This window comes from Carcharhinus amblyrhynchos, chromosome 3 (assembly GCF_965287045.1).
Source record: "Carcharhinus amblyrhynchos chromosome 3, sCarAmb.v2.hapA, whole genome shotgun sequence".
NCBI lineage: Eukaryota > Metazoa > Chordata > Chondrichthyes > Carcharhiniformes > Carcharhinidae > Carcharhinus > Carcharhinus amblyrhynchos.
The window spans coordinates 136,278,707-136,293,763 of record NC_137326.1 but is presented as its reverse complement, the minus strand read 5'-3'; the positions used below and the strand labels follow the sequence as shown (position 1 = coordinate 136,293,763).

The 15,057-nt window shown below is 48.2% G+C and overlaps 1 protein-coding gene across 2 annotated transcripts in view; it reads right to left on the bottom strand.

The window, feature by feature from the left end:
- Positions 1-13,948, bottom strand: part of pcyt1aa (phosphate cytidylyltransferase 1A, choline a) — a 40,028-nt gene extending 26,080 nt beyond the window's left edge. The window contains exons 1-2 of one of the 2 annotated variants that reach the window (XM_080186080.1): positions 13,889-13,906; positions 7,829-8,133 (exon numbers count right to left, since the gene is read on the bottom strand). In XM_080186080.1, the coding sequence (XP_080042206.1) occupies positions 7,829-7,849 (21 nt within the window). In that variant the 5' untranslated portion in view covers positions 7,850-8,133; positions 13,889-13,906. Of the gene's footprint in view, positions 1-7,828; positions 8,134-13,888 lie in introns of both variants that reach the window. The other variant, XM_080186082.1, reaches the window with a different exon arrangement.
- Positions 13,949-15,057: the final 1,109 nt, after the last annotated feature.

The window sequence follows — 15,057 nt, the reverse complement described above, 5'->3', positions numbered from 1 at the left end:
GGTCTGCATAATTATAAGTGTCTCTCCAAAGCACCAAAGTACAAAAATAATGGTGGAATGACTGGGATACAGAGTCCCAGCTGAGTTCTTGTTGCCTTTGGCAGGTTACAGGAATGTCAGGATTATGTTATTGGACTAGTAACCCGTGGAGAATTTGACTTCACCTTGGGAAAAGAAAATCAGTAAGTGACAATGGAACTGTTGGGTTGTCTTAAAAACCCAAGCAGTTCACTAATGTCCTTCAGGGAAAGATAACTGCTTTACTCACCGGGTCAGAGTCCGTTATAACTCCTGACTAAAACCAGCACAATCAAATCTTAACTACCATCAGAGTGGTCAGTCAGTCAGTTGCAGAATCCCTACAGTGAAGAAGGAGGCCATTCAGCCCATCGAGCCTGCACTAATAACAATCTCACTCAGCCCCTATCCCTGTAACCCAATGTATTCACTCTTCTAATCCCCCTAAACTTGGGACAGTAAGGGGCAATTTAGCATGGCCAAACCACCTAACCCGCATGTCTTGGGAGTGTGGGAAGAAACCCATGCAGACACGGGGAGAATGTGCAGACTCCACACAGCCAAGTTACCTGAGAGCGGAATTAAACCTGTGTCTGTGGCGCTGTGAGACAGAAGTGCTAACCACTTGCCACCTGTTATATCAAACTTCAAGGCAAGTTGGAACGGGACAATAAACACCATTGTTGCCCACACCTCAAATATTGGAGGGTGTTTTATCATGCTAAAGGTGCTATATAAATGCAAGGCAGTGTTGTTGAAGGCACGGCCCAAGATTACATTGTTCAAACTGATATAACTACCAAACTGGTACCAATCAAACCTGGCAACAGTTCACCTTTGATAAACAAGGCAATTTAAGAACTCAGCAGTTCAGCAAGCGACATAATGGAGGAAAAACACATCGCGATATAGGCAGAGGTTGTTGAGTCATAGGGCAATTGGCACAGAACAAGGCAAAGGCCTACAAAGGACAACTTTCACAACTGCAGGACATCCCAAAGTGCTTCATAGTCAAAGAAGGGTTTGAAGTGTGGTAATGTAAGAAATGCAATAGCCAATTTGTCCACTGCAAGATTGCACAGTTAATAATCCAATAATGAGCAGATAATCTTTTTACAGATTTACTGATATTGAGGTTTAAATATTGGGCAAGGCACCTGTTCTTCTTTGAAATAGGGTTTCAGGATCTTTCACTTCCATTTAAGTGTGCAGCCTGTCCTCTGTTTAATGCGTCATCCCAAAATCACCAGTTACAACAGTGCATGACTCCCTCAGTACTGGAGTATTGGCCCAGATCACTGGCTCAAGTCTCTGGAGTAGATGTCAAACCCGTGACCCCTGACTCAGACTGCACAATGCATTGGGCCAAGGCTCTCACTCAGTCCATATGGCACAGAAACATTTATCTCTCAAAGAGGACAACTGGAAAAAAATTATCTAGTCTAATTCTACCTTCCGACTCTTGAGCCATCGCCCTGTGGGTTAAGACCCCTCAAGTACATAAAGACCAAGTATATTTTTTAATGGAATGCAGGTTTGAGCCTTCTTTCAGGCAGTGAGTTCCAGACCCCCATGACCCTTCAGGTGAAGAAAGATTTTTCAACTCTCCACTAATCATTCCACTTTGAATCTATACCTCTGCTTGTTGAAATCTGTTAACAGAAATGGGTCCTTCCTATGCACCCAATCTCGGCCCCTGATAATTTTTTACACTTCAATTAAATCTCCCCTCGGCCTCCTCTGTTCCAAAGAGAGTAAAACCGGTCCATCCAATCTTTCATCATAGCTAAAATTCTTTATTCCTGGCAACATCTTTGTAAATCCTGTGTACCTCTGCAGTGTGATCACAACCTCCTTGTAATGTGGACAGCAGAAGTATACATGTTCTCTAGCTGTGATCTAACTAGTGTTTTATATAGTTCTAGCATAACATGCTGCTCTTCCATTCCGTGCCTTGACTAATAAAGGGAAGTATCCTGTCTACCTTATTCACCTTATCTACCTATCCTGACACCTTCAGGGCCTTGTAGAATGATCCTTCTGTTTCTCTACACTTTTCAGCATCCTACCATTGATCATACATTCCCTTGTATCTTGTCTGTCCTCCCAAATGCCCTCCTAGGGGATTTTCACAGTAACTTCATTGTAGTGTTAATATAAGCCTACTTCTGAGAAACACAAAAATTTTATGTGCAGGACGCCATTCAGCCCACCATGTCTGTACTGGCTTTCCAAATTAGTCTCACAAGACCAGGTTAAGGTCCAATAGGTTTATTTTGAATCACGAGCTTTCGGAGCACCCCTCCCTCATCAGGTGAGTGGAGATGAAAGGGCAGTGCTCTGAAAGCTCGTGATTCCGAATAAACCCTGTTAGGCTTTAATCTGATGTTGTCAGACTTCTTACTGTGCCCACCCCAGTTCAATGCTGGCATCTCTATATCATGGTTTCCGCGTTCGTGCTTTAATTAGTGCCATTCTTACACCTTGTCCCCATGTCGATTTTCTTTTGTCTAATTCCTTTTTGAATGCCTCAATTAAATCTGCCTCTACGCCCATTGCCAGACAAATTAAAATTTGAGACCGTATAAATCGTCATTGAGAACGGCATGGATTAAATCGAGGAATCCTTTAGTGGATAAATAAATAAGTTAATAAGTAAAATAGATAAATGCATTACCTCCTCTCCAGATCGAATTTCATTTGCTTTTTGTTTATTGCTATCTTCCTGCAGTCTCCCGTTTTCTTCACTATTAACCACATGGTAAGTTTTTGCACCATCTTCAAACTTCTTCATCACACTCCTTCACAAGTCTAAATCATTGATTGATACATACCCACACACACACAAATAGCAAGGGTCTAATACGGCCTTCCAGCCTCCAAAACAAATCATTGACCACAACACTTTGCTTCCTGCCTCAGAGCCCATTAATGAACTCATTTGCCACTTTCCCTTGGATCCCATGAGCTTTTAATTTTCTGACCAGTCTGTTGAATGCAATCCAGCCAAAAGCTTTGCTAAAATCCACGTAGACAACATCAAACTGGCTACCCCATATTGGCCCTCTTTCTAACCTCCTCAAAAAATTCAATTTAAGCAGACCCTCTCCAGAACAAATCCAGATGGCTGTCCTCAATTAACCCACACCTTTCTCAATGACGATTTATACGGTCTCAAATTTTAATTTGTCTGGCAATGGGGTACAGGCAGGTTCAATTCGGGCATTCAGAAAGGAATTAGACTGAAAGAAAAATTGATACGGGGACAAGGTGTGAGAACGGCACTAATTAAAGTACAAATTCGGAAAACATGATGTAGAGATATCAGCATTGGATTTGGGTAGGCACAGTAAGAAGTCTCCCAACACCAGGTTAAAGTCCAACAGGGTTTATTTGGAATCACAAGCTTTCAGAGCGCTGCCCCTTCATCTCCACTCACCTGATGAAGGAGCGGTGCTCCGAAAGCTCGTGATTCAAAATAAACCTATTGGCCTTTAACCTGGTGTTGTGAGATTTCTTACTAATTTGGAAAGCCATTGCAGACATGGTGGGCTGAATGGCATCCTGCACATAAAAATTCCGTGTTTCTCAGAACCATCTTATTGGGTTTGCTGCATACTCGCTAAGAAGGCTAGCTTGAAAGCATTTTAATAATTCTGCACCTTCACCAAATGGAACCAGTTAGTTAGGCAGCTGAAATGTTTCTGCATTTCTTAGCAATGTGTCTTCATATAAGCTCTTTCATCTCCCTCTGACTGTTAGGGATTTTAAAGTATACTCCGAGCAGTACGATTACCCTGGTTTTGCTCCTCGTGTTAAAGAGTCAATGTTCTGAAATGAACATTTCAGAAAGTGCTCCCACACACAAGATCATTTGACAAGATTAAACGGTTTGCAATGGAAAGAATTCAGTGTCTGGGGCTGTGGGCAGCATCAGCATTCAACAGACACACATTCTCAGCATGATGTGTCACATCCAGTACAGTCTCACACCCAGACTGCTCCAACAAAACTTTGCAGTTAATAGTTGTACGCAACCCCCAGAGTACCGATGTTTAATGATAGGGATGTCCTATTCTGTGAGAGTGAGCAAATGGAAAGGATTTGCACTGCTACAGCATAATTTTGCACAGTTCAAATAAGTCACCTTCAGCAACTTAACCTATTCAATCTCTCCTCATTGCTGCAATTCTCAAGCCCTAGCAACATTCTTGTAAATCTCCACATTCCAGAGCAATTATGTCCTTCTTGTAATGTGGTGACCAGGACTGCACACAAAACTCTAGCTGTGGCCTGACCAGCATTACATCAACAACAGAAAATGTTGGAAAATCTCAGGAGTCTGATAGCATCTTGTGAGAGAGAATAGAGCCAATGTTTTAAGCCTACTTGATCCTTTGTCACAGCTCTGATAAATGATCAGACTATCAGAAAGCAAAGAGTGGGGGTAAATGGGTGTTTTGCTAGTTGACGATCAGTGTCTAGTGGTGAGCCTTAGGGATCAGTGTTGGGACCGCAATTGTTTACGATTTACAAAGATTATTTGGAGTTGGGGACCAAGTGTAGTGTGTCAAAATTCGCAGATGACATAACGATGAGTGGCAGAGAACATAAGAAGTAGGAGCAGGAGTAGGCCATCTAGCCTGCCCCGCCATTCAATAAGATTATGGCTGATCTGAAGTGGATCAGTTCCACTTTCCCATTTTGTCCCCATAACCCTTAATTCCCTTGCCTACCAAAAACCTATTTACCCGTGTCTTAACTATATTTAGCGAGGTAGTCTCCAGCACTTCAATGGGCAGAGAATTCCAGAGATTCACCACCCTTTGAGTGAAGAAGTTCCTCCTCAACTCTGTTCTAAACTGCACCCCCTTTATCTTGAGGCTGTGCCCTCTAGTCCTGATGTCCTTTCTGAGCAGGAAAAATCTCTCTACCTCTACCCTATCCAACCCTTCATTATCTTATACGTCTCTATAAGATCCCCCCTCATCCTTCTAAACTCCAACAAGTACAGACCAGGTCTCTCTTCATAGTCCAACCCCCTCATCTCCGGTATCAGCCGAGTGAACCTCCTCTGCACTCCCTCCAAGGCCAAAATATCCTTGCGCAAGTGTGGCGACCAAAACTGCACACAGTACTCCAACTGCGGCCTCACCAGTGCCCTGTGCAGTTGCAGCAAGACCTTCCTGCTTTTATATTCTATCCCCCTCGCTATAAAGGCCAGCATCCCATTCGCCTTCTTGACCACCTGCTGCACCTGCAGACTGGGTTTTTGCGACTCATGCACAAGGACCCCCAGGTCCCTCTGCACCGTAGCATGCTGCAGCTTTTCACCCTTTAAATAGTAATCCCTCCTACTACTATTTGAAGTGAAGAGCAAAGTGTGCAGAGGATGCTTAAAGTCTACAAAGGGATGCAGATAATCTAAGTGAGTGGGCGAGGGTCTGGAGATAGAGTACAATGTTGGTAAATGTGACATCATCCATTTTGGAAAGAATAACAGCAAAATGGACTATTATTTAAATGGTAAAAAATTGCAGCATGCTCTGTGCAGCAGGACCTGGGTGTCCTTATGCAAGAATCACAAGGAGTTGGTTTGCAGGTGCAGCAGGTAATTAAGAAGGCAAATGGAATTTTGTCCTTCATTGCTAGAGGGATGGAATTTAAAAACAGCGAGGTCATGTTGCAGCTGTCCAAGTTGCTGGTGAGGCCACACCTGGAGTACTGTGTAGTTTTGGTCTCCTCACCTGAGAAAGGATATACTGGCACTGGAGGGGGTGCAGAGGAGATTCACTAGGTTGATTCTGGAGTTGAGAGGGTTGGCTTATGAGGAGAGACTGAGTAAACTGGGTCTACACTCATTGGAATTCAGAACAATGAGGGGAGATCTCATAGAAACATATAAGATTATGAAGGGAATAGATAAGATAGAAGCAGGGAAGTTGTTTCCACTGGTAGGTGAAACTAGAACTAGGGGGCACAGCCTCAAAATAAGGGGAAGCAGATTTAGGACTGAGTTGAGGATGAACTTCTTCACACAAAGGGTTGAGAATCTGTGGAATTCCCTGCCTAGTGAGGCTACCTCATTGAATGTTTTTAAGGCAAGGATAGATACATTTTTGAACAGTAAAGAAATTAAGGGTTATAGTGAGCAGGTGGGGATGAGGAGCTGAGCCCATGAAAAGATCAGCCGTTATCTTACTGAATGGCGGAGCAGGCTCAAGGGGTCAGATGGCTACTCCTGCTCCTAGTTCTTATGTCAGATGCTTTCTTGACTGTTCAGGATTCTAAAGTATACTCTCAGCATATTAAGTCTTGCCTATTAGTCCTGTCACCTTCAGGGACCTGAGGACATGCACTCCAAAATTTCTCACTTCCCCCACCCCTCTCAATGTCCTCTTATTTATTGTCCATTGCCTCGCTTTGTTTGCCCTCTCCAAATGAAGGACATCTTTTGAAATATCATCAGTTACAATGCAGAAAAGAGAGGAACCAATGTGCACTTTTCTCTTGTTTTAATCGAAGTGTAGGAAACGTGGCAACCAGTAGGAGTGCACGCTAGCATAGTGGTTAGCACTGCTGCATCGCAGTGCCAGGGACCAGGATACGAATCCCGGCTTAGGTCACTGTTTGTGTGGACTTTGCACATTCTCCCTGTGTCTGCATGGGTTTCCTCCAGGTGCTCTGGTTTCCTCCCACAGTCCAAAGATGTTCAGGTTAGGTTGACTGACCATGATAAATTGGCCCTAGTGGCAAGGTAAATATGTGGGGTTACGGGAATTGGGCCTGGGTGGAATTGTGGCCCATGCAGACTCAATGGGCTGAATGCCTACAGTGCAGAAGGAGGCCATTCTATGATTCAATCTAGACACAGCAAGCTCCCACACAGGAGATAAACAGATCATCTGTTCCACTGATGCTAGAATAAATATTGGTCAGGATGCCGGAAAGAAATTCAAAATTGTGCTCAGAATCTTTTACATCCACTCGAGGGGGCAGGTGGGACATCAGTTTAATGTCTCATCCAAAGGGCAGCACGTGCAAAGGGCAGTATTCCCTCGATTCCACACCAGTGGTTGACACCCCGGTATAGATCTGAAGGGTGTGTTTCTAAGGGTGGAACAGCAGGAAGCAAATGAGCTCCCAGTCGCTGTCTCTATTCTCCTTCTGACAATTTCCCACCTTATTAAAACTCCCAACAAAGTGACATTAGCACCGGATTGGCATCGGATCCTGGCAAAGTGAGACAACATTATTTATTAAAATTTAAAGTTTATTTATTTGTGTCACAAGTAGGCTTACATTAACACTGCAATGAAGTTACTGTGAAAATCCCCTAGTCGCCACACTCTGGCGCCTGTTCTGGTACTCTGAGCAAACATTCAGCATGGCCAACGCACCCTAACCAGCATGTCTTTCAGACTGTGGGAGGAAACGGGAGTACCTAGAGGAAAACCATGCAGACTCCGCACAGACAGCGATCCAAGCTGGGAATCGAACCTGGGTCCCTGATAGTGTGAGGCAGCAGTGCTAACCACTGTGCCGTCCCGATGAAGCAGCTTTTCATGGTGTAGCTCATGGCTGTTTGTGAAACTTTGCCTCCTCCCCACCATTACAGTGACTCCCAATTCACCGTGTTATCAACGTAACAAATACTCCCTGATCCTTTCTCCCTCGCACCTTGAGAATTCTTAAAGACCCAGACCGGCACAAATAACGACACTGCATCACCTCCAGAGACACTCTGGCTCCCTTAGTCCGCGCTTCGCTCTTCAAACTGTGGTCTCTTACAACCAAAACTTTGCCTCACCTCATCATCTCTTTGATTCATATCATCTTTCTTTCCCTCTAGCCGTGGTAGTCAGCCACTCTGAAAGTTTCCTTATACCTCTCCCACTTGTACTGTGTAGCATCTGAAGAATCTGCAGAATTTTACTGTGCACCATCAACTCGAGCTTTATCTTTCTCCTCTTGCTGGCATTCCTCACTCCCGAAAGCGCTCGACTCTTACTGATGTATAGCACCGTGACTGCAGGGTGTTCACTGGTATTTTGGGCAAGCTGTCAGTCTTCACGGGTAGGGCCAGGCAACAGCAAGTGTCTCCGCCTCAGAGAACTGCAACAAGGTCAATGTGGATTGTTACAGAAGCCTTGCCACAATATTGGGAAACTGCGACCTTGCACAGCGGCTGTCCACATTGTCCTGCATCTCAACATAAACATTCACTGCCTTCACAATCTGCGCAGTGTCAACAGTACATACCGTCCACAAGTCACTCATCAAGAATCACAGAATACCACAGTGCTGAATAAGGCCATTCGGCCCATCAAGGCTGCACCCACCACAATCCCACCCAGGCCCTACCCCCATAACCACATGCATTTACCTTAGTTAGCCCCCCGACACTAAGGGGCAGTTTAGCATGGCCAATCCACCTAACCCGCGCATCTTTAGAACGCAGGAGGAAACCTACGCAAACACAGGAAGAATATACAAACTCCACACAGACAGTGATCTAAGCCAGGGATCAAACCTGGGTCCCTGGCGCTGTGAGGCAGCAGTGCTAACCACTGTGCCACCATGCCGTCCACAGCACCTTCCAAACCCACAATCTATACCACGTAGAACAAGAGCACCATTCCTTCGCTGTCGTTGGGTCAAAATCCTGGAACTCCCTTTCCAACAGCACCACATGTGTACCTACATCGCGTGGACCACAGTGGTTCAAAAATGTAGTATTGTTCTTGAATTAGTAACCCAGAGACAGGCCAATTCTATGGGAATCCAAGTTCAAATCCCACCACGGCAGATGGTGAAATTTAAGTTCAGTAAAGTATCTGAAATTAAAAGTCAGATGATGACCATTGTTGATTGTCGTAATAACCCATCTGGTGGGATGGGAAATAAGATTGCTGGGCTAGCCAGCAATACCCACATCCCATTAAAGAATAAAAAACATACAAATTTGTTATTGTTGAGAGTGAAATCTGGCAGGTGTACAATGCGTTTTGCACCAGATCCAAGCATTTTCCCCAATGAATGGGTGAAGCTTCAATCGTCCCCAAGGGCTCTAACAGGATTTAATCACAGGCTGATACTGTACGCTCATTTCTGGAACACAGGATAACATTTATTCTTAAAAATAATGTGACGCAACAGTCTGAATAATCAAAAAGGGGCAATTCTGTGCTAAAATAAAACAGGCAAGCTGATATGCAGATAGCTGCTACACACACGCCCACGCCCCAGGATGGATGAGGATAAACAACTTTTGACCTTTGCTCCAAGTTACATTTGTCTCCTCTTGCTTCTTGTACGCTAGCTCCTGTCAAAAGTGTCCTAATTCTACCGAACTCGAGTTGGGAGTTTGTGGGTTGAACTCCCCATTGCAGGGACCTGAACACATCATCCAGGTTGATACTCAGTGCAGCAGACCCCCAGAACTGCACTATTGGAGGTGCCCCTTTCAGGTGAGATGATTTGGAGTCTCTGTCTGCCCCCTCAGCTGTGAAAAATTCCTTGGTGACAGTTCCACAGAACAACAGGCGAGTCCCCCCTGTTGTCCACGGTTCACATTTGTCGTAAATCAATAAAACAGACCATCTAGTCATTTAGCTTGTTGGTGGGAGCTTGCTGCGCTCAAAGTGGATGCAGTTTTTCCAGTACAATAAATTTGATAGGAACATCACCGACTGCAGAGTGCTTTTGGGAGAGCAAATGGCACTCTGTCATGGGGACACCGTGCCAATTTTCGGCAAGGGTGACAGGGGGGAGGGGAATGGCACACATGAGCATCATGTAAATCACAGTGCTGGGGGCAGGGGGGTGAAAACTCTCTACAAATAACTTATCCACATAACATTCCCTGCACAGCCTGACCCACTCCCATCAGCCCAAACACAAAAAGACAAGAGTCAGCTCTCCAAATGAAGGATGCATTCCCTAAAGGAAACTGTTTACACCGTTAGAAATAATTAGCCATTAAATCAACCACTGCTAACTTCAAGGAGCATTTGTGTAGTACAGATTAAATACATGGAACAGTCTCACACACACACACTGTACGAGTATCAGAGAGATCTGCAGCCGTACTCAGGGGTGGAGGTAAATCTCATGTTCATCTCAAACTACTGAAAACTTTTGAGAAGATTGACTGAACTATTCTGATTGACAGTCTCAGATGTTGCAGAAAGCTAGTCCGCCACACCTACCTGCCTCTCTTTATCTGTTCAGTGCTAGTGACTGTTTTAGATCTGGTACTAGGGAAGCAGCTGGTGAGCAGGATCTGACTCATGTCACTTCCTTTTATCTCCTGTGAGCTCATGAATGGAGCCCGAGGATTGTGGGGACAAACTGACCATTCATGATGTCACAGGAACAAGCGTTCCACACACAACATCTACCCAAAGAGGCTGCTGCACAGAAATCTAATCATGAACCAGGGGTGGCACGGTGGTTAGCACTGCTGCCTCACAGCGTCAGGGACATAGGTTCAGTTCTGGCCTTGGTCACTACCTGTGTAGAGTCTACAAGTTCTCCCCATGTCTGTGTGGGTTTCCTCTGGGTGCTCCCATTTCCTCTCATACTCCAAAGATGTACAGGTTAGGTGGATTGGTCATGCTAAATTGACCCTAGAGTCAGGGGATTGATGGGGTAAATGTGTAGGGTTGTGGTCAATGCAGACTTGATGGGTCGAGTGGCCTCCTTCTGTACTGTAGGGCCCGACCATCCACTGCTTCTGAAAAAATATCCATTCATGGATGTGGGGTATCACTGGCTAGATCAGCATTTATTGTCCATCACTAACTGCCCTTCCCTTCTTGAACTCATTGCAATCCACACGGTATAGTCACACCCAGCGTGCTGTTAGGGAGGGAGTTCCAGAATTCAGACCCAGTGACAGTGAAGGAACAGCGAGAAGTTTCCAGATCAGGATGATGTGTGACTTGGGATAGAAACTTGCAACTAGTGATGTTCCCAGGTATCTGCAGTTTTGTCTTTCTTGGTGATGGAGCTCATGTTTGATGTTAAGGAGCTTCTGTGAGTTTTTGCAGTACATCTGCATCATCAATGGTGTTCCCTCATCATAACGGGGCAGCACCATGGCGAGCACTGCTGCCTCACGGTACCAGGGACTTGGATTCAATTCCCAGTTTGGGTCACTGCCTGTGAGGAGTTTCTCCCCCTGACTGCATGGCTTTCCTTCAGGTGCTCCAGTTTCCTCCCAAAGTCCAAAAATGTGTGGGTTAGGTTGAATGGCTATGCTGAATTGCCCCTTAGCAGAGGTTAGAGGGATTAACGGGATAAATATATGAGGTTACGGGCTTAGGGCCTGGGTGGGATTGCTGTTGGTGCAGACTCGATGGGTCGAACAGCCTCCTTCCACACATTAGGCATTCTATGATTCTATCCAATCAAAAGTGCGGGTATTGACTGACGTTGACATTCGATGGCATTGCCATCACTGAATTCCCCACATTCTGGAGGTTACCATTGACCAAAAACCGAACTGAACCAGATACATAAGTGAGGTGAACATAAGAACAAGTCAGAAGCTGGGAATTCTACACCGGTTAATTCACCTCCTGACTCCCCAAAGCCTGTCCACTGCCTGCAAGGCACAAGTCAGGAGTGTGATGCAATACTCTCCACTTTACTGGATGAGTGCAGCTCGAACAACACAAGAAGCTCAACACCAGAAACAACAAAGCAACTGGATTGATTGGCACTGCAACCACTACTATCAACATTCACTCAGTCAGGCACCACGTACTATTTACAAGCTGCACTACAGCAGTTCACCAAAATTCTCTTGGCAGCATCTTACAAATCTACGACCACACTAATGCACAAAGGCAGTAGGTGCATAGCAACAGCATTACCTGCAGAATTCCCACCTTTACACACACCAATTAAAGACCGCAACTCTGACACAGAGAAATATTGACCCTCTGACAGTGCGGCGCTCCCTCAGCACTGACCCTCTGACAGTGCGGCGCTCCCTCAGCACTGACCCTCTGACAGTGCGGCGCTCCCTCAGCACTGACCCTCTGACAGTGCGGCGCTCCCTCAGCACTGACCCTCTGACAGTGCGGCGCTCCCTCAGCACTGACCCTCTGACAGTGCGGCGCTCCCTCAGCACTGACCCTCTGACAGCGCGGCGCTCCCTCAGCACTGACCCTCTGACAGCGCGGCGCTCCCTCAGCACTGACCCTCTGACAGCGCGGCGCTCCCTCAGCACTGACCCTCTGACAGCGCGGCGCTCCCTCAGCACTGACCCTCTGACAGCGCGGCGCTCCCTCAGCACTGACCCTCTGACAGCGCGGCGCTCCCTCAGCACTGACCCTCTGACAGCGCGGCGCTCCCTCAGCACTGACCCTCTGACAGCGCGGCGCTCCCTCAGCACTGACCCTCTGACAGCGCGGCGCTCCCTCAGCACTGACCCTCTGACAGTGCGGCGCTCCCTCAGCACTGACCCTCTGACAGTGCGGCGCTCCCTCAGCACTGACCCTCTGACAGTGCGGCGCTCCCTCAGCACTGACCCTCTGACAGTGCGGCGCTCCCTCAGCACTGACCCTCTGACAGTGCGGCGCTCCCTCAGCACTGACCCTCTGACAGTGCGGCGCTCCCTCAGCACTGACCCTCTGACAGTGCGGCGCTCCCTCAGCACTGACCCTCTGACAGTGCGGCGCTCCCTCAGCACTGACCCTCTGACAGTGCGGCGCTCCCTCAGCACTGACCCTCTGACAGTGCGGCGCTCCCTCAGCACTGACCCTCTGACAGTGCGGCGCTCCCTCAGCACTGACCCTCTGACAGTGCGGCGCTCCCTCAGCACTGACCCTCTGACAGTGCGGCGCTCTCTCAGTACTGACCCTCTGACAGTGCGGCGCTCCCTCAGTACTGACCCTCTGACAGTGCGGCGCTCCCTCAGCACTGACCCTCTGACAGTGCGGCGCTCCCTCAGCACTGACCCTCTGACAGTGCGGCGCTCCCTCAGCACTGACCCTCTGACAGTGCGGCGCTCCCTCAGTACTGACCCTCTGACAGTGCGGCACTCCCTCAGTACTGACCCTCTGACAGTGCGGCACTCCCTCAGTACTGACCCTCTGACAGTGCGGCATTCCCTCAGTACTGACCCTCTGACAGTGCGGCGCTCCCTCAGTACTGACCCTCTGACAGTGCGGCGCTCCCTCAGCACTGACCCTCTGACAGTGCGGCGCTCCCTCAGCACTGACCCTCTGACAGTGCGGCACTCCCTCAGCACTGACCCTCTGACAGTGCGGCACTCCCTCAGCACTGACCCTCTGACAGTGCGGCGCTCCCTCAGCACTGACCCTCTGACAGTGCGGCGCTCCCTCAGCACTGACCCTCTGACAGTGCGGCGCTCCCTCAGCACTGACCCTCTGACAGTGCGGCGCTCCCTCAGTACTGACCCTCTGACAGTGCGGCACTCCCTCAGTACTGACCCTCTGACAGTGCGGCACTCCCTCAGTACTGACCCTCTGACAGTGCGGCACTCCCTCAGTACTGACCCTCTGACAGTGCGGCACTCCCTCAGTACTGACCCTCTGACAGTGCGGCACTCCCTCAGTACTGACCCTCTGACAGTGCGGCACTCCCTCAGCACTGACCCTCTGACAGTGCGGCGCTCCCTCAGCACTGACCCTCTGACAGTGCGGCGCTCCCTCAGTACTGACCCTCTGACAGTGCGGCGCTCCCTCAGCACTGACCCTCTGACAGTGCGGCGCTCCCTCAGCACTGACCCTCTGACAGTGCGGCGCTCCCTCAGCACTGACCCTCTGACAGTGTGGCCCTCCCTCTGACAGTTGTTGTGAAATATTAAATCTCCCCGCTCCCGGTTCTCACTCACCGCCGCTCCGCCTGTCTCTGCGCTGCCGCGGACTGATTTTGGAGCGGACAGACAGACCGGAAGTGGAAATGCTCCCGGAGCAACTGGGATGCGGACAAAGGTTCCGCCCCGAAGTCCGCGTTCCCCCAGCCACCCCCTCCCCTCACTGTCACCACCTCTCCCTCCTCCCCGTCCCCATTTCCTACTTCCCCCTCCCCCCGTTCCCCCTTAGCCCCCTACCCCCCCTTCGCCCCTCCCTCCTTTGCCCCCTCCCTCTCCCCCCCTTCGTCCCCTCCCTCCTCCCCCTTCGTCCCTTCCCCCTCCCCCCTTCCCCCTCCCCCCTCGTCCCTTCCCCCTCCCCCCTCGTCCCTTCCCCCCTCCCCACCCTTCGACCCTTCCCCCCTCCCCCCTCCCACCTTATCCAACAATCTTATCCAACAATGACTGGGATTTAAAAGTCAACTCAGTGGGATAAAATGGTCCATAAATGATTGGGACAGTGGTCCATGCTTTGTGCTTTCTCCAGTGTGTGCGTTTTTCAACAAATTACACAGGAGGAGAACCATTGCTTGAAAGAACCTTTGGAAATTCCTAGTGTGCTTTAAGTAGGAGCTGTATAATTAGAGGCAGAAGCTCAGCGAGATTTTAGAGAGCAACTATATTGATTTATTTGCTGATTGTCACATGTATTCACACACACTGAAAAGTGTTGTTTCTTGCACGCTATGCAGTCATAGAGAAGGAAAGGAGAGAGTGCAGAATGTAGTGTTACAGTCATAGCTAGGGGAGAGAAAGATCAACTTAATGCAAGGTAGGTCCATTCTAAAGGGAATTTTGCAGCAGGGAAGAATCTGTTCCTGAGTTAGTTGGTACATGACCTGAGACTTTTGTATCTTTTTCCTGATGGAAGAACGTGGCAGAGAGAGTGTCCGGGGTGTGTGGGCTCCTTGATTAAAACAAAAGTTTATTTATTAGTCACAAGTAAGGCTTACATTAACGCTGCAATGAAGTTACTATGAAATTCTCTCAGGCGCATGTTTGGGTCAATGCATCTAGCCAACACATCTTTCAGAATGTGGGAGGAAATCAGAGCACCTGGAGGAAACCTATTCTGCTGGCTGCTTTTCTGAGGCAGCAGTAAGTGTGGCCAGTGTCAGTGGATGGGAGGCTGCTTTGAGTGATGGACTGGG